The 23,083-nt window shown below is 40.7% G+C and overlaps 1 protein-coding gene across 4 annotated transcripts in view; it reads left to right on the top strand.

Annotated features, from left to right (window-relative positions):
• The window catches only part of FYN (FYN proto-oncogene, Src family tyrosine kinase), a 127,848-nt gene that overhangs the window by 86,026 nt on the left and 18,739 nt on the right, over window positions 1-23,083 (top strand). For 3 of the 4 annotated variants that reach the window (XM_042818963.1, XM_042818977.1, XM_042818972.1), the window contains exons 4-10: window positions 3,737-3,994; window positions 4,569-4,665; window positions 7,950-8,048; window positions 9,394-9,497; window positions 14,089-14,238; window positions 17,454-17,618; window positions 22,144-22,323. In XM_042818963.1, the coding sequence (XP_042674897.1) occupies window positions 3,748-3,994; window positions 4,569-4,665; window positions 7,950-8,048; window positions 9,394-9,497; window positions 14,089-14,238; window positions 17,454-17,618; window positions 22,144-22,323 (1,042 nt within the window). In that variant the 5' untranslated portion in view covers window positions 3,737-3,747. Of the gene's footprint in view, window positions 1-3,736; window positions 3,995-4,568; window positions 4,666-7,949; window positions 8,049-9,393; window positions 9,498-14,088; window positions 14,239-17,453; window positions 17,619-18,060; window positions 18,217-22,143; window positions 22,324-23,083 lie in introns of all 4 variants that reach the window. The other variant, XM_042818987.1, reaches the window with a different exon arrangement.

The raw sequence follows: 23,083 nt of genomic DNA, 5'->3' as shown, positions 1-23,083 counted from the left end.
AACAACCCAAACCATTTTTTTTTTCTAAGACTACTGGTACACGTGTGCTATCTCCTGGTTTATTCACTTTTTTCTGAATTAATACTTTGAAAGATTTTAACTTTTTCTTCATCAACTGACTAGAATGAGTAAATGAAGTGTTTACGGTTGTGATAGCTCTTGTGACTTGGTACATGAAATTTTCCCAGATTTCTGTAGGAAATCTTACCTGCTCAGCTGAAAGCTTGCAAATGAGTGATAGTGCTAGTTGAAAAATAATTCTCTCATACATATATTTTCATGTCTGCAAAAGCAGGAGCTACAAGAAAAACTTTTCTTGCACCTACCCTCCCCAGTACTCTCTGAAACTTTATGTTTCTCATATTTTTTTCTTCTTTCATTCTTTTGCTTTCTTTTCTACATTTTTTTCCAGTGTAAGCACATGGGAATAAGTAAGAGGAGAAAGAGAGCTGGAGGGGGAGAGGGAGGAGGTGATAGAGTTTCACAGGGAGGTAAGGTTTCACTCCAACAAAAAGGCTCCTTAGATTCTGCATTAAATAGTAAAGCCTACATTAACACTCCACTGGTTTGTAGTGAATGAATGTATGTGCCAGCACTTGCACCTCTTACTCAGAGTACTTCAATAGCTTGCTCATCTCCATCTGAGTCTCTTGACAGGGGATTTCTCTCACAGCATCACCTTGTGTGTTATGTTCAGCCTCCTGAGTCTTGCTTCTTGTGCTCAGGTCCAAGAAGCATGTCCCTGACTCATCCCTCCAACTCAACACACTGCACTGGGCTACCCTTGTACTGACTGCATTGCAACAATCTCTAATCCTGCAGGTCCACTGCTCTCCTTGTGATTCTGCTGGGCTTCCTTGTATTTCTGAGGATCCAAAAGAACCCAGGAAAGCTTTACCTGTAGGTTGGCAAAAACAGCACAGAGTTATTCACTGATCACACAAAGTATGGACAACACCAAGCTGAGTGGCAAAGCTGGTATACTAGAAGGAGAGAAAGGATGCAATCCAGGGTGACATGAACATGCTTGAGAGTTGGACCTGTGGGCTTGTGCAAACCTCATGATGTTCAAAAAGGCCAAATGCTATGTTCTGCATCTGGACTGGAGCAATTCTAAGCACAAATACAGTCTAGACAGAGAACAGATTGAGGGCAGCTCTAAGAAGGACTTGGGAGTGTTGGTTCATAAGAAGCTCAACATGAGTTGTCAATGTGTGCTTGCAACCCAGAAGGCCAACTGTGGCCTGAGCTGCACCAAAGGAAGTATGGCCAGCAGATCAGTTAGGTGATTGCCCCTTCTGCTCTGCTTATGAGAGACCACTGGCAGTATTGCATCCAAGCCTGGGGCCCACAGCACAAGATGTGGAGCTGTTGGAGTGAGTCTGGAGGAGGACTACTAAGATACTCAGAGGGCTGGAGCACCTCACTTATGAGGAAAGGCTGAGGGAGCTGGGTTTGTTCAGCTCTGAGAAGGCTCCAGGGAGACCTCATTGTGGCCTACAGGAAAGCTGGAGAGAGACTTTTTACAAGGGCACTCATAGTGATAGGACATGAAATAAGAGAGTAGATTTAGGTTAGATACAAGGAAAAAATTCTTCACTCAGAGGATGGTGAGGCATTAGCACAGGCTGCCCAGAGAAGCTGTGAATGGCCCATCCCTGGAGGCATTCAAGGCCAGGTTGGATGGGGCTTTGATCTGGTGGTTAGCAGCTCTGTTCACAGCAGGGGGTTTGGAACTAGAGGATCTTTAAGGTGCTTTCCAACTCAAACTATTCTGTGATACTATGAAAGATGACTTGGACACCTTTTCACCCACTGTGGTCTCTGTGGGATCCCCTGGGGTCACTGCCAGTCCCAGGGATGGGCAACCTCAAGCCCCAGCACAAAACTGTATCTCCAGCCGCAGCTCTAAAGATTTGGTGTGTGTGGAGTGATCAGTATGTCTCAGAGAAATGTAGAAAGGTGAAAAGGGCGCCTTCAAATTGAGCTAGGGTTGAAAGGTAGTAGATGTGTGCTAACTGCAAGCAATATAGCTCAGGGAAATATATTAAAATGAAGATTGTTTTTCTGAAGAGGCTTGCAGAATAACTGACAGTATCTTCAAACTGTGGAAAATACCCTTCAACAGAAGGCAGGTTAGACTTAAGGAGAGGGTATCTAGGTGTCTCTGAACTGTCACAGACAACAGGGAGCTACTGCATAATTTTTCAAGTGTTAGCAGCAGAAGAATATGCTTTTTCTGAATCCCAGGACTTTGTCAAAACTAATTTCCTGCGTTGATGTTGGGGTAAAGCATACAAAATAGCCAGCCTGGCAGCTACCAGAAAAATGAGGATATTTGAAAAAGGATATGCTTTTTATTTACTCTAAGTGACGGATATTGGCTGAAATGTGAAAAGAAATAAGGGGAGAAAAATGTGCTTTGCTATACTTTTTTTTCTCTGTGCTGTGCATTTTCTGCCTGCCTACTTATATATTCTGGAGAAAGTATGCCTAGGAATTCAATTTTTTTTGAAGATTTTTTCTGTTGTCACTGCTTTTTCTTTGCAGTGCTAGTGTCTAGAGCACTGTGCCAAGCTACATGTAAGATTCACTGCACCTGTTCAGATTAAGGGTCCATGCAGATGGGTATCTGATTCCTTAGATCATCATCCTCAACTTCAGAAACCTTGATTTTGTGCCAAGATTCAGCTAGCATCAATAGCAAGGAGTTCAGTAGCATGAATATGTGAATTCAACATCGCAACTTACATCAGAAAACAGGAAAAATAATACCAGGTAACAGAGCTGACCTCTGAGGGCTGAGTCTAAATGTGGTGGTTCATCCTCTGTTTCCCTCTACCTGCACAGAAGTAGGCTCTTAACTTGTCTGCAATTAACACTACAAGAGATTATTACCCCAGGCCTTGGTAGTGCCCCATGAGGATGCTGAATATGAGATTACAAGAAAAATTAAAAAATGTAGAGCAAATTTTTCCAAAGTGTACATTCTCATTTTCCCCGTGTCAAAGACCTGAGCTTTGAGGCTGTCTTCATATACCATGTTAACTCCTCCACAACTTTCTCAGCTTTCTTAGCTCATTTATATTTTCAGCTACCCCAGCATCTGGCATCAAGATGTCTTACCCTTCAGTTCAGTATCGCATAAAAGAGCATTACTTTCGTTTTAAATGCACTATCTGATGAGTTCACTCCTGCTTTCCTGTGCTGTGATAACTATCGGCTCATTGTATCTGCTTTTCTGTCTAGTACATAGAGTTCCAGCAAAGAAAAAAAGGCCACACTGCCTTTACATGAAGGGAGCTCTTGCATGGTTGGCAGTGTCAGAAGTGAACAGTGAGTTAAGTGCCTTGCTCTGGAGGCAGACCTGAACAGCTCTAGCTGTACTTTTTGGCTTGTGGCTTTGTCTTCTGGTTGTTCTGTCCTGACGCAAAGGGCAAGAAAGAGAGCTTTCTTTCTCCTACTACCTCCATGCAGGCAGTTGTAACAGCTGGTCAGAGATCTGAGGCTGCTATAGGAAAAGGTAGGGCCTCCTTCTCTGGCCCTGGTAAGGAAGAACATGTCGTGAGCTTACCCAGAAGATTGCTATTTATTTTCAAGCAGGTTGTTGGGTTTGTTCGTTTTCAAAAATCAGCTTTTGAGTAGTGAACTTAATTTGATCCTCATCATAAGTAATTCTGAAGGATACCTGTGCTCGTAAGTGTGCTAATACCTCTCTTTCTCCTTCCTCCCATAGGATTTTAGATAATGGGCTGTGTGCAATGTAAGGACAAAGAGGCAACAAAACTGACTGACGAGAGGGATGGGAGTTTAACACAAAGCTCAGGCTACCGCTATGGCACAGATCCCACGCCACAGCACTATCCAAGCTTTGGTGTGACTTCAATTCCAAACTACAACAACTTCCATGCCACAGGAGGCCAAGGACTGACAGTGTTTGGTGGAGTCAATTCCTCCTCTCATACAGGGACGCTGCGTACAAGAGGAGGAACAGGTGAGTTTCAAAGTCTTGCTTTGGTGCACTTGTTAAGTATCAATCACATTGTCATGCCAGGGTCACAGCTGTCTTGGCATGCTTTGGGGAAAAGTTACCTCATTAATTACTGCAAAGATTGAACTTGGAGTGGAGCTGGTTCTTCATCACTACCTCACAGGTTTGCAGATGGTAGTTCACTTAGGGGATGAGAAATTATGTATACATGTCCAACTGACTACTTCATCCCTCTATCAGGGAATGGAAAGTGTGGTCTAAGCCACTTCAAGCGGTTAATAAGAAATTTTTCATGTCTACACTCTCTTCAAAACCCCCTTGCCTATTTGAAATGATTGCACTGTGTGTGGCCACCAAACCAAGAGGACTGCTAACTCTACAAACTGAAGGAGATGGTATGCCCACTGGCTGCATAAAAAACACGAGGATTAGCAGGAGGTGATAGCAAGAGGCTTCAGTTTATTTTGCTCCTCAGCACTTGAAATGGCTTACATTTGGCTTAGCCACCTGGCCTCCTGAGGCTCCTTTCCCTTCTGATTTTGGTGATGGAATGTAACTCACTTATCTTCCTCTTCAGGTGTAACTCTTTTTGTGGCGCTTTATGACTATGAAGCAAGGACAGAAGATGACTTAAGTTTTCACAAAGGAGAAAAATTTCAAATTCTTAACAGCTCGTAAGTTTTAGGCTTGGAAATATGCTTTTTAATATTTTGAAATTTACAATGTTGACAATTATTTGTCTACCTACATTATTTGTAAAATACAATGTTGGATATTCAAGATATGTAAGGATTTTATTCCGCTTATTTACTTGCCTTTGCTTTTAAAGTGTTTTATTTTAGAGAAACAAAAACTCAACCACATGCAGCTTTACTTCAAAAACAAATATTTGTTACACATTCAGAACTGAGAGTACCAGTTCTGAGCTTTACCAGAAGTAACAGAAATTCTACAAGACTTGTACTAGCACTTTCTACAAGCTGATGCAAGTGTCTGCACAGGAACAAGCTAAAAACCAATTCACAAAGGAGAAATTGCACAGACTTGCATGTCATCATAGGTTTAAAAGTCATAGTTCTTTTAAAGTAGGTGATATAATCTGAGCTTGCTAGTAAGTAAAATGAAAATGCATCACGGCACAGTTGCATTTCACATGAAAGCCACATTTTCATCCTGGAAATCATCGACTTAAAATTAATTTTATTAACTGTCCAGAGGAAAAAAAAATCCCAAAGCAATTTAAAAATAACATCTGAAACTTACTGTGCTATTGACCTATATCAGAACATCTTGTAATTTTTGGCTCAGAACTTAAATTTGAAGGCTAAGTATTACATTCAATATTGCTACCATGTACAGGCAGAAATGAGTTAACCACCAGTTTTTAGAGGCTTTTTGATATTTTTATCATTTTTATTTCTTATACTGTGTGACAGTGAGGCAAGTTCACCCCTGGTGCAGCTCCTGTTCATTTTAATAGAACAACTCCAAGGTTGGAGTTGGTTCAATGTGAATTAAACTTAAAAAAAAATAATTTTAAATCAGGTAATTCTGTGGAATATTTCATGAAGCCACGGAGCTGAAGAGCTTTGATGTAGATGAAAGCACAGAAACTTCAGTTACAACTTGTAGAGAGAGGAGCAGTTTAAAAAGCTCTCTACTTTTAAATTACCCCTTGGAAAAAAATCTTTTTTTACCTATTATCCCTTTTTTTTCATGTTGCCTGCTGCTTTCTCAATGTTATGTGAACTGTGCCTTAACTTGAAATGAGCAGATAATGCATGCATTATAAATTCTTTACACGTACCAGTTGATGAAACTAGGGGGTGCTCACAGGGACTTGTGATGCAATGACACTTGGAGTCAGTGGGACAGAGAGAATGCAGGTCGTTGCAGTGCAGGCATTTTGATGCAAGTACTTAGTGCCTGGAGGAAGGTTACTTAAGAGAAAAAAAGGAAAAAAGAAAAAAAATCAAGCATCTACTGACTTTCCTGTAGGGATTTAGATGCCCAGCTCAGCCTACTCTGCTTATAACCACTGGACCTAACCACGCCTCTGGAGTACTGACAGCAAGGCTGGGAATCTCCAGAGGACAGCTTTTCTGTGAGAATGCTTCATCTCTTCACTTCTATCAGAAAAAAACATGAAAGCAGCCTATTTCTTTAGAGTCTGCCACTGCTGCTTGCAACCAGGAAGCACAGAAGTGCACTAAACCAGTTTTTCAGGAATTTTTATAGGGGTCGGGTTTTTCGTAAGTCTGATCAAATGAAATTTGATTTGTGCTTTGGGTGAAAAGTTCAGGTCAGCAAGACCTGAACAGAGGCATACAGAGGGTACCCCTGCACTTTAGTGTCAGGAATGGTGCATTTCTGGAGTGGTTTGGAGCAGAGGCTGACTTCAGAGCCCAGAAACACCCCACTATCACCATCTCCACTGCCACTCCTGCACGCTGTGCTCTGACTAGCTCCATTGAGTATTCTTATCCTAACCTGGCCTTGTCAGGTGGGTGTCTAAAATTAGAAGCTGTGAAAAAAAAAGATAGTATTCTTCCTCCTTTCTGGCAGTGTTCTGAGAGATTTTAGGTTTCCCTGCCAAAGCAGAGAGGGGTGTTCTTGTTCTGATGTAGGGCATGTCTTTTTCCCTCCCTAGATACGATGAGATACCTCCATCTAGTGGACTGTCTGTGCAGTAAGGAAAAGAAGCGTGAGCTAGTGATAATGGTACAGTTCTGCCGGCTGTTTCTAACTGCTGTGAAGGAGCTGGACTGTTTATCAACCATCATATGGCATAATCTCTCAGAAATCAACTACAGCAGCATATGGTAGTAGTGTTAGCACTTCAGCTGGAAAAGCTAGGAACATAAACAGGGCCATTTGTCTGACAAGCTAATGCACATAATATGTATCAAAATGGTGACAGCTGCCAGCATCTAGAAGTTAGTTCTTATTCACTTCCTGAGCTGTAGAAATGGAACCATTATTTTTTGATCCATCACAACTGTTTTCTTGTTGTTTTCCATATTCTTTCAAGCTGTTAGAGAAAGTGGAGTTGAAAATGTAAAGAGCTCACCTTCACACAGCCTTTCCCGCCTACTTCTAATAGCTCAGTCAGTGTGATTTCTGTGACTGCTTGCTTACTGAAGAGGCTGAATTTTCTGTCCAAGCTTGATAAGTTCTGATTATGTTTCAATTAGTGACAGAGAGAGAAACTGAGAATTAGTTTCTAAGCAGTCCAAAAATAGAAAAGAGAATGTTTGTTTCTAGCAGTAAGAGTTAGATATTAGTGAATCTAGTGCTGAGAACTAAATAATACTAAGTGCTAAATTCCTAATCATTGCATCCTGTAAAATGCTAAGCAATAAATGTCTGTTAAAGCTGTGAGTTCTACAACAATGTGCAGTGTCTGAAGGACAGTTCTGTATCTGACTGTACACACAGTTTGTTTTAAGATATCTCCACTAGGTGACCAAGAGAAGGAACCTAAAGGATGAAGCGTTATCTTTAAGGACAGTCTAAAATTCCATGCTGATAGACGTTTTTTGATGTCTTGGAGTTTCAGATGGATTATGCTTGTGGAAGTTTGAATGCTATGTTAGAATCAGCAGTGGATATGACAGAGTTCTATTTGGCAGTTTTCCTATAAGCTCTCTCAAGGGTCTGTATTAGAATAATTGCTATGGAGACAGTTTTCAATACTCTAGTCCAAATTCAACCATAACCAAACCTGCCATTATGCTCTATTCAGAAGGCTGCATTACTAATCACTGCTGAAATAATAATAGGTGCAAAGAAATATGTAGATTTTTGTGGTTGATATGCAAGCAGCTCTCTCCAAAGTACACCCTGACACAGAGAGGAGCTGCTAAGAGTTCTACCACCTGCCAGTTCTGTTAGCAGTCAGATCACTGACCCTACAGCTCTGTCTCTCCCTCACTTTTCCTCACCTTTCTTTCTGCAGGGAAGGAGACTGGTGGGAGGCTCGGTCCCTGACAACAGGCGAAACTGGTTACATTCCCAGTAATTATGTGGCTCCAGTCGATTCCATCCAAGCAGAGGAGTATGTTTTCTTTTCACCATAAAGACCCATTAGTGCTGTTTTAGAAGGGGATTTGAGCTTGTTTTGATGGATTGCAGTGATTTTTCAAATGCCTTACATTATTTTTATTTCAGTTCTTGACTGCACTGATAAATAATTAGGTAATTAGTAACAAAAGAAGCACAAGCTCAGTGTTTTTTCAATGTCAAAACAAAGAAAGAAAACCTTAAGGAATGCTGGTCTGTTTCCTTTATTCAAGTGTCGACTAATTTCAAGAGAAATATGCCCTCACTTTTCCTGAAACAATTTGCAAAAAATGTTTGAAGTCAATTAGTGTGCAGACTATCTCTTAAACATTTTATCAACAAATACCTTCCAAAAGGTTGAAAGCCTACTAAGCATACAGTAGGCAGCATAATGAGACATTTATATGCAAAAAATAGAGTGATGTGTGTATCCATATTATTTCCAGTGTCAAAGGTATGTTGGTATCTCATGAGTCTGCATATGGCAGTGGCACAAAGCATGGTTTGTGGGCATTTATATGTCATCTGAATCAGTTCTGCAGAAGGCCATAGATTCTACTGTTGTGCTACTGCAGTCTGTACCCTTGGTTACTTTTTCTGTAGCCCACTGACATTTTTCTGATAACTGAGTTATAAGGATACCAAGTATCATCATCTGGAACAGCTTTGTCTTAATTGTTTGTGAAACTCCAACCAACCTACCTATCAACCAAAAAAAAGAAGAGAAAAAAAACCACCACAGAACAAATAAACAAAAAAAAAAAAAAAAATCCAACAGAAAAACTACCAATTAATTGTGGCAGGAAGGAAAAAGGTATTGAAACTGTGAAAGTCTTATAGAACCACAGTAAAATGGTTACAATTGGTCCTTCTGCTGAGGTTTTATAGCTGCACTGTGCAAAAAATATTGAATGCTGAACTGTCACTTTGTAAGTCAAATATGTAGTTTATGGAAATATCTATAAAAGTACAGTTCTTCAGCAGCAGTGCATTTTTCTGATTTCTTCCTTGCCCATTCCTTCCCCACACCAAGTCTTACTGCTTATCCAAATCTGGCCTTTGTCATAAGACACTGAACAAGTATTCTCAGCATGCGGTCATTGTAGGCTTAATGCTATTGCACAACATATGCAGCACCTACTCCACAGATCTGTCTCTTTACTGCCCCACCACAATGAAAGTACGACCAGTGGTTGAAAGTACGACGCATTACGACTATGGTGGTTGAATGCTCTTGAGTAATTATGGTATCCACAAATAATCTACCGTGTCTGAGCTCTGTGACACTAACTAGTAATCCTATGTAGCATTTCTCTTACGATTTCCAATCTTTCCATAAGGTGGTACTTTGGCAAACTTGGCCGAAAAGATGCTGAGAGGCAGCTGTTGTCATTTGGAAACCCAAGAGGTACCTTCCTGATCCGGGAAAGTGAAACTACCAAAGGTAAGCTGGCCAAAGTTTTTCTGACTATGAATGTGAAGGCATGTGAGGGGAAAAAAATCACGCTGAGTTTGTCAAATACTGTGTCCAGTGCTAAAAGAAAATGTCATGTTGCAAGTATGTATGCTAGGGAATTAGATGTCTGGAAAATTCCCAAGTTATGGAGCGAGTGCTTGAAGCAGAGAGCAACCCAAGAACATCTCATGCCAAGTTAAACCCATGGCACCTGCAGTTTAAGTCATGCTCAGGCAGGTGCTCTGCTGCTGCACTCTGAATGTCGTGCTGCCTCTCTGGCCACCTCCACAATGATGTTGGGTGGACACAGGTCCCTCAAAACACTGCTGTGGGATTTCAGGAAGAAGGGCTCCTGGTGTCCAAATTCAGGTCCAGACAGAGCCAGGGAACAGACAGACTAGGAATACAAGATGGGATTCAGCAGTGTAGTCTGGGGAAAATTACTGCTTCCTTCAAAACAAGCAGAATGTCTGGATCTTCTTGGCCACAAGATGTAAGGCACAGTGCGTGAGGGAGGAAGGTACTGGTTATTATTTTGGGAAGATCAGGATTTGTTGTAATCATTCCCCCATTAAATTGCTGAACCTTTGGGGGGGGAGGAAAAGAAGAAAGAAAGAAGATGCAGCAGTATTAAATCTATAGATAAACAGCAGGAATACCTGAATATTTCTAATTTAATAATACCTGATAATTTAATAATACCTTCTAACCTTCTAATACCTTCTAACTTTTAATAATACCTTCTAATTTAAATAATACCTGAGTATTTCTAATTAATACATTCAGAAAGTAATGAACTGTATGCATTCTGATGAATTCAAGTGGAAGGATGTGCTCTCCTCCTCTCCTCTAAAAATACTAGAGGTGTTCCTGTTTTCTTGGTGGGTGTTATCATTGTTTTTACATTTCGTTTGTGAGGCCCGTCAACATCTTCAAAATTTCCAATGTATGGAAAGATCTCTCTAACTCATACAACCACTGAGGAGAAAACATGCGACTAACTGAAAAAAAAACTTGGCCATTTCTCAATTAACCAGCAGCTGTGGAAAGCATAAGTCACTAGAATTAAGTTCTGAAGTCTAACAATGGCTCATGTAATTAAAACACTGAGTTGTCAGTGCTTTGATCTGAGCACAGTTCATCAGCTAGTGTTAGCATGCAAGGCAGTTGGAGTCACAGCTGGAAAAGGACTTAAGGAAGCACCACTTCCCCCTCTTCTCTGTCTGACCTAGCTTCAGGTGCTGCATTCTGTCACCTAAAGGTGTCAGTTTTAGCATTTTGCCTCCTGCAGTCACTGAACTCCTTCATAATACCTAATGCTGAGGACTGTTAATGATACAAAACAGGCTGTTGTTTCAGGCGGCTGATGTCCCATCCTGCCACTCCACAGCTTCACCATTCCTTATGCAGCAGCGAGGCACTAGAACCAAGACATGATTTAACTTGCTCTTTTTCTGCAAATAGCCTCCACCTGTCTGTTTTCAACAGCAGTTGTTGTTGTGTATGTGAGGAGCAGGGCTTCATTCCACTCTGTGCTGAGTTGAAGACTTCTCTAATACAGGCATGGATCCTAAAAACACACACAGCATTGCTTCTCTAAACCATGTTATCAGTTTAGTCTGTTTTGACTTTATTTACACAGTGATAGGGGATACGTTTTGCGAAACTGCTTACGTATCTAAGTCAGGATTTTTCCTACAGCTTTTAGTGAGGCACAAAAGCACTGAGGAAATGGAGTAATCCATCCATCATGGCTGGGCTTATAGCAGAATATCAGCTTATACCTGAATTTCTCTGCATTAAGGCTTAAGGCTTTCTATATCTTCAGCTACTGGAAGAAACACAGCATGGATATTTATTGTCATGCCTGTTTCCCTTCTCATCTTTGTAGAGCATATGTTCTTAAAAGAGAAAAAAGAAAGCTTGTTGTTAACGGGAGAAAAAAAATCAGCTGGGAGGAGTGCATGGCACATTCTCCAGTAAGTCTTCTCGAAGTGCCATGCCCCAGCTAGTCATCATGGGCTTCAGACAGGAATTGTTTGGTGACCTAGACTTGCCCCTTCTGCTTTAAATTACAACAAAATAAAATTAATCAGAATCATGTTAAAAGTATCATCGTGGTTGACTTCAGCATAAATTTAACCTCCCTTCATCATGATCGCCTTCTCTCCTTACTTCCAAAATAAATCAGAGTTGACTTTCTGTCTCCCTCAGTGCCTCACTACCCAGATAATTCATCAGCTCTTGTCCGTATAATCCTTCACCTGGTTTCAATCTCTACCCTTGAATACTGTCTGGCTTTAGGTTCATTTTTTTAAAAAGTTAATTAGTGTGATATATTGTAACGTATTTCTAGCCATATTTTTACTACGCATATCATTTATACTTTAATCTATCAGCTGATAATAATAGTCTAAATAATCAATAGTCTAAATAAGTGAATAATAAACTCTACCTTGGCTCTTGGTTTTGTCCAAATTTGAATTAAATCACCAGTCATGCAATTTGATCTGAGGTCAGCGGAGGTCCGCAGAGGGCCACCCACGCAGATCTAGTTGCAGACCTGGAGCCAAAGATTGTTTACTTTTTCCTAAAGAATCTAAAAGAGCAGCCAGATAGACAGAGAGTGTGACTAAGAAAATACAGCTGCTGCTGTATTTGTGGATGAAAACTCACAAATGCAGAAGTGGAGAACACTGCCTGTAAGATTTTGACAGTAGGCTGACAGTGCATAAGTAGCAGTGTTGGTGCAAAGCATGCACAAAATTAGCTTGCAAATCTCCCAAAAGCTTTGAACTCCTAGCTTGGAGTAATGTACTTACTCAGTGGGAGAATCTCTTCAGAAAAATAACCTAAACAGAAGGTATTTTTCTACACTTAGAAATAAGATTCCTGCCACTTCTCTTAGGGTTTCCCATTCACATAGAACAGAATCATCTCTGTACGTGCTGTCTCTTTCCTCCTGTTTAGAGGATAAACAGCAGAGAATTTGAGACGTCTTTGGAGTCAGAGTGGAGTTTTGTTCCCTACTGCAGCTGCATTCACTGGTGAGCCATTTACCAGTGTGACTTCTTGCAGTTTAATGTGGTGAGAATAATTTTAGAATCCCATAAAACTTCCTCTTGGGGAGACATCCAAGGAAGATATTTTTTTATCAGGAATCTCATCCATGTAATTACGGGAACTTTTAAAAACTATTTCTCTGGAGGTGATTCTAGAGGATGTGAATCTGTCATATGCATTGAGAAGTACTGTGATTTGGATAAGCAGCAGTCAGTGCCATCGGACCTGTAGGAAATCATTCTATCTTTCAGGGTATCCAGAATTGTCTGCTGATGATTTTCCTTCCCTGCCCTCAGCTGCAGTGATGACCTGTGCAAGCAGCCCAAGCTTCAGAAGGACTTTCCTAAGACCTCTGCAGCTACCATCTACCTCTATATTTTTATTCTGATCCCTGATTTACCTTTGAGTAAACACAGTATCCATCTGAGCGCTGAGTAGGAGACGTTGCTTCTTCACTCTATTTGAAATGGCATTGTTTTTGCCTAATACAGAAAACTGTATTAGGCTGTAAAGTGTGGCTTTGTCTTTGGAACTGTTGAGAAACAACATGTGGGTGTCACTGTTATCTGGAATAGGACAGTCCATGGACCAAAGTCTATTAAAACACTGGAACATGCAGATACCCATGCTGCTGGCCCAGCTCCCCTTACAGTAAGTGGGAGCTGGGGTTCAGTTCAGTTGCCTGTAACTGCAGGCACTTCTTGTTCAAACCTGCCTCAATATCTACAGAGCTGTAGCAGTCATGGAAACTGGGCTGGGATTCAGCTGCCTGAATAGCATCTTTGCTGGGAGTATGTAAATCAAGCCCATAGCACACCTGCAAACAGCTCCTGCTACGCCTAAAAGCAAATCCAGCCCCTAAACTGAGGTTCCTTTCCCTGGCTATGAGCACTTAAGGCCTTTTGAAATGCCTGCAGGGTGTCTGTATGGAATGGACAAGTGTGGATAAACTGCTACCAAGTGCGATGTTCTGGGGCATTTCACATGGCACTTCCCCTGTCTTTGGGCATCTGAATCCCACCAGTAAGCACTAAAGCTCCAGCATGGATTTGGGAAGTGAAATGTGCAATTCTTGAAGATCTTTTAGTGCACAGTGTTAGTGTAGTGCAACCTTCTTAAGGCTGTGATGTGCAAAGTATTGTTATTCAGTATTTGAGATCACCTGGGTAACAACACTTCCTGTATATAAAGTCACTGTCAGTGCTTCCTATGAAAATCTTGACATTTACCACCCACTGGCATTTACCTAAAGGACGGTATTTGCAGTGTAACCTGGCACTTAAATGGGAAAAGTCAATATAACAACCTAAATGTTAAAATATGAGTTTTCATTTGCATGGAAGGCCTGACTTCTTTCTAGAAGAGCACAAAAGGGACACTGTGTGAAGGCTGGAAGTTCTTTTTCAGTTCTTTTTCAGAGTACAAGAGGCATTTTTGATCCTTTTATAAAAGATGATCAGCAATCCAAAATTTGTGTCTAAAAGCTACTTATTTTTTTCTCCTTTCCTTGCAACAGGTGCCTATTCCCTGTCTATTCGTGACTGGGATGATATGAAAGGAGATCATGTCAAACATTACAAGATTCGTAAACTTGACAATGGTGGATATTATATCACAACTCGGGCACAATTTGAAACTCTTCAACAGCTGGTTCAGCATTATTCAGGTAACTTTCCGGATAACACATAGCACTCTTAATTACTTTAAAACAAGTGTTTGCTGCTGAGCTGAGGGATGTGTGAGATGCCCTGTAGAGTCGTTTGAGCTATGTCTTCTGCTTGTAATGCATCTTCCATTATCCCTTTCCCATTACAGTTATAAGTGGTTTTGAGCACTGTTCACAGCCTACTGAAAAGTGGCTGAACTTTTAAAAGCTAGCACTCTGCTGAGGTAAAGGTTTTGTCCGTTCTCCTTTTTCTGAGCAAACAGAATTACTGAATTTGACTTGCATATCTCAAAGCATGAATTCCCTGTGGACAGGCAAGAGCTGTATGGACCTTTTTGCAACGCAGCACCCATAATAAATAAATGGGAAATTGCATTGTGGAATTCAGTCACTTAATGTAATGACTGAAAGTTTTGTGTGTACTACCTGACTGAAATTTTCCCATTGAATTTCTGTTCAATGTGCCGAGTGTTACCATTTAAATCTTAATTGGTCTACTTTTAAAAATAAATATGGCAAGTTGGGTGTCTCTTTATTCATACTCTTTGTGTCCACCCACCAGTCTCTTTCTTTTTTCTTTTTTTTTTCCCAGTTCCTTTGACTAAAATGTCATATAAACTATTCAATCCAAATGTGCATCCTGCTGTCATTGGGAATTGGTATACAATAGCTACAACTTAAAAATCCCCAAACTTCTTTATAAGCCCACTGATTCTTACATAGAAGGTTGTCATGTTTCTCAGCTTGGTCATTTTTGAAGCAGAAGTTTTTTATTTAAAATTATTATTTTTATATTTCCTTACTTTAGCTTTTCATAATAATAGAAGGTGACCCCCAATGCTCACTGCTCAAAAGCTTCTCATAAATTTTACTTGGGAAATCAACTTCTTTGTGGGATGTTTTTTTTTCTGTATTCTTTGTATTCTGTCTGCTGTATTCTTATGCTATTCATGCTAGACATCTGGCTGTCTTCTCCACCCAGTTTCTGATGGGTGTATGCTGCCTGGGAGAATTTCTACTTGTTTCTGGTGACTCTACATTAAACTAAGCTCAATAATATATAGAAATACAAATTAAAACTGACACTTCTCAACCACCCCATACGAACTCTAGTATATGTCAACTTTTAGTTGTCTGTGTTCAAATTATTTGGATCGTGTATTTCCCACACACAGATGCACGGGCTGCAGAGATCTGGAAGCGGTTATTTCTGTGCAGCACAGATACATGATCAGTGTGATCCGTGTAGGGTAGCTCACAGGGGTGTAGTACAGATACACCTCCCAGAGGTTTCACTTGCTGCCCCCATGTAACCCATGCGCAGCCCCAGCTCACTTGAAACATGAACGCTGCCTCTAACTGCCTGCTCAGCACTCTGGGTTCAGCAAGGTAGACTTGTGAGTGCCTAGATTTACTTTGAGGGAGCATTCAACATTGCCCAAGTGACTCTGTAAAGATAATCCTGGTTCCTGAAGAGCCACTGCTGAGGCTATACATCAGTGCCTCCACAGTAGGACTGGTATACTCTGCACTCTCCCCTTCAGCCTTCATCCTATCACCACTGGACGACCCCTGCCATCTAGCCAGACTATCCAGATGGACAGTGTGCAGCCTGGCCTTGTGCAGCCTGTTCTTTGTCAGGAGCTGGAAGTACCAATTGTAGCTTTGCCCAGACACAGCCCAGCTATCTCCACATTGCACTCCCATTACGTTGCCAAGTAGCCTCATTATCCAGACTTAATCCCAGCCTCTTCTTACCTGGATGGTATAGTTACCTGCAGTGTCTGGGCTTTCAAAGATCAGATTTCCAGGCCAAAAAATATTGAGACCACCAGGGTGTCCTGACATCAGGCTGAAGTCTAGTAACAGCACACTTGCACTTGGAGCATTCCCTAACTGTAAGCCTTTCAAAGATAAGTATTGTTCTTGTTCATGCAGTCCAGGCTTACAGGTTGGCCAACATGCCAAGTTTGTTGTTGGTTTGGGATTTTTTTTCAATTAAAGAAAAAGGGGGTCTTGAAAACCTCTAATTCCTTTCTGCATCTACCCAAACTCATAAGAAAGCCTTCTAGATAGATACTGTCTGTATTTTTGAGTCACCTCTACCTTAATATTCTATTGGAATTGTCTTGGAATAAGACATTCCAGTTGATCAGTTCATCTTCCCTGTTACGTGGTCATTGCCATCTGGATACAGATCAGGGTGTCTGTAGGAACTTACGCACTATCCCACAACATCCACAACAGAGGTAGAGCTTGGTGTTTTGGTGATTGCCCAACCTACGGTGCTGAAACAAGCTTTTCACCTGCCCAGAAAGAAATACTGTACAGGAGAATAAAGATTAGATTTGTGTGTGAAATACAATATCAGTAACCCCTACTGTCCTGCTCTGCTGCACATGTTTTAATATACATGCTGCTCTGCCAACTTTGTATCATAGTCTATTTTGTGCCACATAGTATACTACACAACAATATGGCCTTACATATGTATATACATACATATATATACACAAACATATATATATAAATGTTTTTTCTCCGGCAAAAATATTTTTTTACTTTTGTCATAGTTCAGTCTTCCATGAAGCTTTGCAAGAAATAAGTATAATGAATCTGCTCCAAACAATGCAGGACTGGCCACATACACAAATGAAAGTCTGCTTGACAAAGAATGAGAGGAAAAGAGTTCCGGAGAATACCTAGAAAAATATCTTCACACAGAACAGGATGTAGGAAATACTTTTTCAGAAGATACACTTTAAAATACTGCAAAAAATACAGCAAATTTTCATTGATATGATTCTCAGAAAAAAAAATGAATATTTTCTGTATTTCTTTTCCTCAGTTCAGGAACAAGCCAGTTTGTGAATTACTGATTTTTTAAAAAGTGATACTGTTCTATACTATACTAGTTACTCTACAAAGCTATCTTAAATCAGCACTGTGGGAAAAGGGAAATCCTGAATCTGCAAGAGAAACCATTGATGGTCACCTTCAAAGGCAGGCTGTGGAAGCAGAAACTAAAATATTTCCTGTTCTGTCTCAAATGAATATGTTTCAGTGTTCAATTTCTAATCTTCCAGGATGCTTTGTGGTATGCAACTAACAGCTGTTGTGAGTAGCATTGTTTTTATGCTTACTGTTTTTGTTTCATGTCACACTTTTTTTTCTTTCCTCTTCTTTGCTGTTGGCTTCACTTCTGGCTCCATCAGAGAGAGCTGCAGGTCTTTGCTGCCGCTTAGTAGTCCCCTGTCATAAAGGAATGCCAAGGCTTACTGATCTGTCTGTCAAAACCAAAGATGTCTGGGAAATTCCACGAGAATCCCTACAGTTGATCAAGAGACTGGGAAATGGGCAGTTTGGGGAAGTATGGATGGGTATGGAGCAAAATAATTATTCTAAAATAGCTCTTTGTGTGGGGATTGCAAGATGGAAGGTGAAGTGTAGGACATACAAAGCTCAAATTGTTAGGAGAGATGCCTTTGGAATAGTGTCTTTAGCTTTGAAATTCTTCAATCTTGAACTCTCACTTTAATTGATGGCGAAAGAAAACTGAAATTTTGTGTTTCTTTGGAAGGCTTCAATTTTGACGAATTACCAGCCTCTTACTAATAGATCATGGTCCACATAGCAATCTACTAATTATATCAATGAGCCTTTTTCTGCAAGCTAACAAGAAATTTTTTGCCTTCGGTATCCAAAAATCAGTGTTTGCAAATGAACTTTAATGCGGCACTGAAAGTCACCTTCCATCTTTCTCAATGCATGCATAATTTTGGATTATAAGTGTGTTTTTTTTATTAATTTCCTCTCCTATAGAGAAAGCTGATGGTTTGTGTTTTAACTTAACTGTGATTGCTACGAATAATACCCCACAAACTGTTGGATTGGCTAAAGATGCATGGGAAGTTGCACGTGATTCATTATTTCTGGAACAGAAGCTTGGTCAGGGCTGTTTCGCTGAAGTGTGGCGTGGTAAGGCAGAGAATATATTTTGCTTTGGATGGATCTTTTAAGGCCCTCTTGGCTGAAATAAACATTTCAAGTAGAAATCTTAAAGCTGAAAGCAGAATAGCAGAATAGCATGAAATATTGGTTTATGTCACTCAAACAGATCTAAATGCAGTAATCTTTGTGGAAATTCCTTTCATTTACACACACACTGATATGAGACTTTAGGGCTTTAAATTTCGTTACTTGCACTGATTTTATTTTACTGGCTCTACAGGTGTCAGGTTTTAAAACAGAAGTGATGGTGAACTTGTGAAGCAGAATGGCTAACCAGAAATTAATCTCACACGTTGATGTTTTTCTTTCCTCGTATGTTCTAGCATTGATGGGGTCAAGCCCTGCAAATGCTTCCATCCCCTCTTCCAATTTTAAAGCAAAGTATCAGCGAGCTAATACTTTCAAGCTAGCTTTCCCATGCATCCACTTCATTAATTGTTTTGAAATTTGTGTCTGCATCACAGAAGCCTGTAACTCGATATAGAGACCAGGGACAATAGTGTCAAGACTTGCCCAGCCCAGCTGAACCCACACTTTGAAGTCCAGAAATACTGACATTTTCCAAATCCACTGACATTGTTTTCTGCCCATTTGCCAGCTTTACTTAATACTCCCCTCTCCGTGGGCCGCATTCTTTTAGTGACTACAAAACAATAGTAATTAAAAAAATATATAAATCTTATTATAGCCGTAGCATTGAAACACAATATAGTGGCCGTTTAATGAGAGGTGGGCTCAATTTTTGTGCCAAATTGCACTCTGTGTAGCATCTTAGAATATTTCATTCAAATGAAGAATCACCATATGTTGCTTCTTTACTTCACAGTCACACTAGTGGAGGAGTGTGGTCATTCTTTTTGTTGCAGTGACACAAAGAATGTAAAACCAAAATAACCAGTGGGCTCTCCTGGGCTCTTGCAGCTGTTTTCGGTTTCAAGACTACAGCAAGGAGCGTGGCAGCAAGTCTCTAAAATTTATAGAATGCAGTTGACCTATTGGAAAAAAAAAAAAAAACAAAAAGAAAAAAAAAAAAACACAGCCAACTACATTTTATATTAGCATCCCCAGATAACTGCAATTTCACTTTCTTGTTTTCCATCTTAAATACCTGTTAGACTTTCAAGTTGATGTCAATACTTAATGGTCACCTTTTATGTGCCATAGATCTTAAACTGTTAAAATAAGCTAAAGCAGCAAATGCAATTTAGAAAAAAATCAACGATGAGAAATAAAGTGCCAAGTACCAATACCAAATATCTGTCAGAAATGGGAAAAATGTTATGACAGTTGTGACGTTATTTTTCTTAATGTATAGTAAAAAATATGTTAACAGCCATGAGGTATTACTGAATTGGAACATATTAACACTGTAAAAATGGATTAAAAAATGCATTAAATAGTAGCTAACCACCTGCAGGAGGAGTTCAGAGGAAGGTCTCTGCTAATGAAAGTTAGCTAATTTTTTATGAAAATATCAAAACAAAACAAGAAAATGTAACAATTCAAATTGAAATATGGATGGGAGAATAAGTTAACCCCTTTTATTTAATTTTCTTTTTTTAACAACTGAATACGTTTGGAAAAATATTTAAAATACAACTACTGAAAGCATTTCGTGGTAATAGAATGAAGCTCAGGGTTTTTTTTTATCAAGACAAAGAACAAACAAATACACAGTTAATCTCGTGAACACACCAGGTAAAATCCTAGTTTTTAATGTCAGTAATGAAAACCCTTGTTTCCATGAGGCTCGGTTTCCACCACAGTTTGTATAACTGGTGGCACTTCTGCAAGTGACAGAGACTGCTCTGCAGGTCTGTGTCTCAGTGTTTCCCTACAGGACATGCTTCATCTCACTCACTGGAAAAGATTTTGGCAGCTCTGCTTGAAATCAGAAGGTAAAGCTGCATCCTTCCTAGCTTGCGCATTAGCGCTACTGAAGCAACCCCTTGCTTCAGCTGTGCTTTGAAGGACTGGGTGAAACCAGGAGCTCAGGAGCCTGCCTGAGGTGCTCAGGGCTTTACTCTGGCATTAGTAGTGGTCACAGCGCTTGGCAGTGGGCTGGCAGAAGTAAAAAACCAAACTTGCACTGCACTCTTTTGGCTAATACACATCTCAAACCCTCCTCAAGCAACACAGTGTGTTGCTGCATGAGTGGTCAAGAAAATGAAAAGCAGCATTCAGAGCAGCTCCCCCACCTCTTCTCCCCTGCCTTGACTAGGTGAGACAGCAGCTGAGAGCTAACTGCACAGAAAGCAGCCTAGCTCATTTATGCCCTGGCAGGCTGCAAAAGCTCAATCGAGGTGTTTTGTATTAGTCTGCTCCTGTACAGAGGCTGAGCCAGTAACTGTTGGTGTGCTTTTAACAAACACACATTAACTATATTTTAGCCCAAATATTCAAAGTACTGTGTACATCTTCTGCTATTTTCATGCTCATGTGCAGAGGAGTAGATTTTACCCAGTGCTATTAATATCTGAAGTCACATAGTGTTGTTCTCCTGCCTCGTGAAACAGCAGCTCCCCATCACCAGATCACATTCTATATGGAATCTTTGAGATCCAGACTGAAAGATGCACTGTCATAGTGCTGTGAGAGAACTGATGAGGAAAGTCTGGCCTGCTTGTAGCTGCATTAGAAAAGAAATATTTTTAATGATATTTTTGAATTAGCATTTACCGTTCTTAAGAAGCATTTACCATTGCTTCTATTCCATTTGGCTCCTGTTACTATAGGACTGTGTTAGTGAATTTATCAGCAAAGAGAGCCAAGAATTTTTCTGAACAGGCATAGTTCTGTGCATGTCTGTCAGCTCCAAAAGACTGCATGAAAACACATAGCTGACACATCTGGACTTCTGCCAGCTGACAGAGCAAGCTGCTGGGGATCCTGCACCTCTGAGGCTGGTGGCTGCAGCCCTCTCGGCAGGCTCCTGGTAGCTCAGATCCTGGTCAGCCTTGCCTCTGAAGCAAGCTTCTGGGAAGCATGGCCCAGAAACTACCAGATCTACTTTTCTTTGCTATCTGTTCTGCCCTCCAAGGAGATCCCGGCTCTATTCAGGGCCTTGTGCAGGCTTCTGGGGTCCAGAGCCAGGTGCTTGCCCTTCCATGCCCCCACACCATGGCACTGCACCCCAGCACTTCTGGCCTGTACATCTTTTTGGCTCTCCCTTTCCCAGGGCTGGTGCGAGGCTCAAGGAGCACCCCGCCCCTCAGGAGCAGCTCTGGCATGTCTGCAGCCCTGCTGCCTGCTGTGAGATGCTGCAGAGGATCTGGGAGGTGGGGTGAAGGGAGCAGGAGCTTCTGAGTTTTCAGTCAGCAGCTGCTGGGCTTCCAGGAGTTAGGTGGAGAAGAACAAAGACTCATTTTGGTTTGGAAACAGGCCCGTGTTTCTGAAATGAAATCGATTCAGAATTTGTTGCTTGGGAATTTTTCTTATATATATTTTTTTCCTGTAATTCAGAAAAAAAAAATATGTTAAAATGTCTTGCAAATGGAAAGTTCTGTCTTTGGCCAGTTCTGTTATCCAAATCTGTGAGTGGAACCGTGTTGTTGTCTGGAGTCACTGCTTGGTAGGAGGGAAATGCATGGAGATAGATTTCAGCAATCCCGAGTTTCTTACTCAGAGGAGGTTTCAGTGGACACCACTGAAAGCATTGTCTGAGTAAGGCATGAGAGATCATGCCCCAGTGCCAATGGGAGTATTATTTTTTTTTTTATAACCAGAAAAGACTTGAGGGAGGCATGGGAGGAAAACAAATGGAAAGGCAAAATATGAAACCACACTTGCAAAAGTAATATTGCGTCCTTGCCAGCTTACTCCTCTGTTACATTAGGTATCGGTCAGAAAAATGAATAGAAGCTGTTCAGTCTTACTGTGTGTCTGTGCTTTTAGGTACATGGAATGGAAATACTAAAGTGGCTATCAAGACTCTGAAGCCTGGCACTATGTCTCCAGAATCATTCTTGGAGGAAGCCCAAATCATGAAGAAGCTAAAACATGACAAACTGGTCCAGCTTTATGCTGTGGTGTCTGAAGAACCCATCTATATTGTCACAGAGTACATGAGCAAAGGTGAAGCTAGAGCTGCTGCCATTGATTGCAATACATTTTTTTTATGAAGCTCAGAGGGAGGTGCAGTGTGATGCCTGAACAGTGTGTGAGGAAGGAAAGGGTGAACACGAAGCTAAATTCACTTCTGGCTTCAGGAGAGCTGTCATTCAACTGCATAGCAAGAAACACTTTAAGAAAATATGTGCTAGATTCTTTTCACTTTCCTGTTCTCCTTCCACTTCTCCTTCCCCTTCCCTTCCACCTCCTCTCTTCTCTTTTTCTTTAGGCTACTTAACTGGTAACAATGTAGTAAAATGAGAAAAAGAAAACGTTTAGCTCCATCAGATCTCCAGCAGGGGTGCTGAGAGCAGAGCAAAAAATCTGCTTGTTTTGGAAAAGCAAAGAAACCAAATAGGAAACCTAAGTTCTCACAGGGAAGTTTCATTGTACATTGGAGAATACACTGAAATTTTCAGTACATTTTTTCAGTCTATTTGGAGTTGATTTTTATTTTCCTGGCAGGTGCCTGCCCACCTCCCTCCTCAGGGGCATCCAAGCACTGACTAACTCACATTTTAATCATATGTCTCAATGACAAGCATGTGCTTTTTCCTTTTAAAAAAACAACTTTGCAAAGTCTTCTGAAATACATGGTTTATTTTGGCTTAGTTTACTAGTTTTTACTGTGCCATTTTATGTTTGGTTCTGAGCTTGAAGCTCAGGATTTATCAGGGGAAAAGGCCTAATCATCTTTCCTTTCCCCTTATTTGTTAAACCAGTT

The sequence above is a fragment of the Centrocercus urophasianus genome, unplaced genomic scaffold, assembly GCF_019232065.1.
Source record: "Centrocercus urophasianus isolate 14NV4802_14NV808 unplaced genomic scaffold, USGS_Curo_1.0 seq_10, whole genome shotgun sequence".
NCBI classification, from domain to species: Eukaryota; Metazoa; Chordata; class Aves; order Galliformes; family Phasianidae; genus Centrocercus; species Centrocercus urophasianus.
This window is presented reverse-complemented; position numbering and strand designations above follow the sequence as displayed.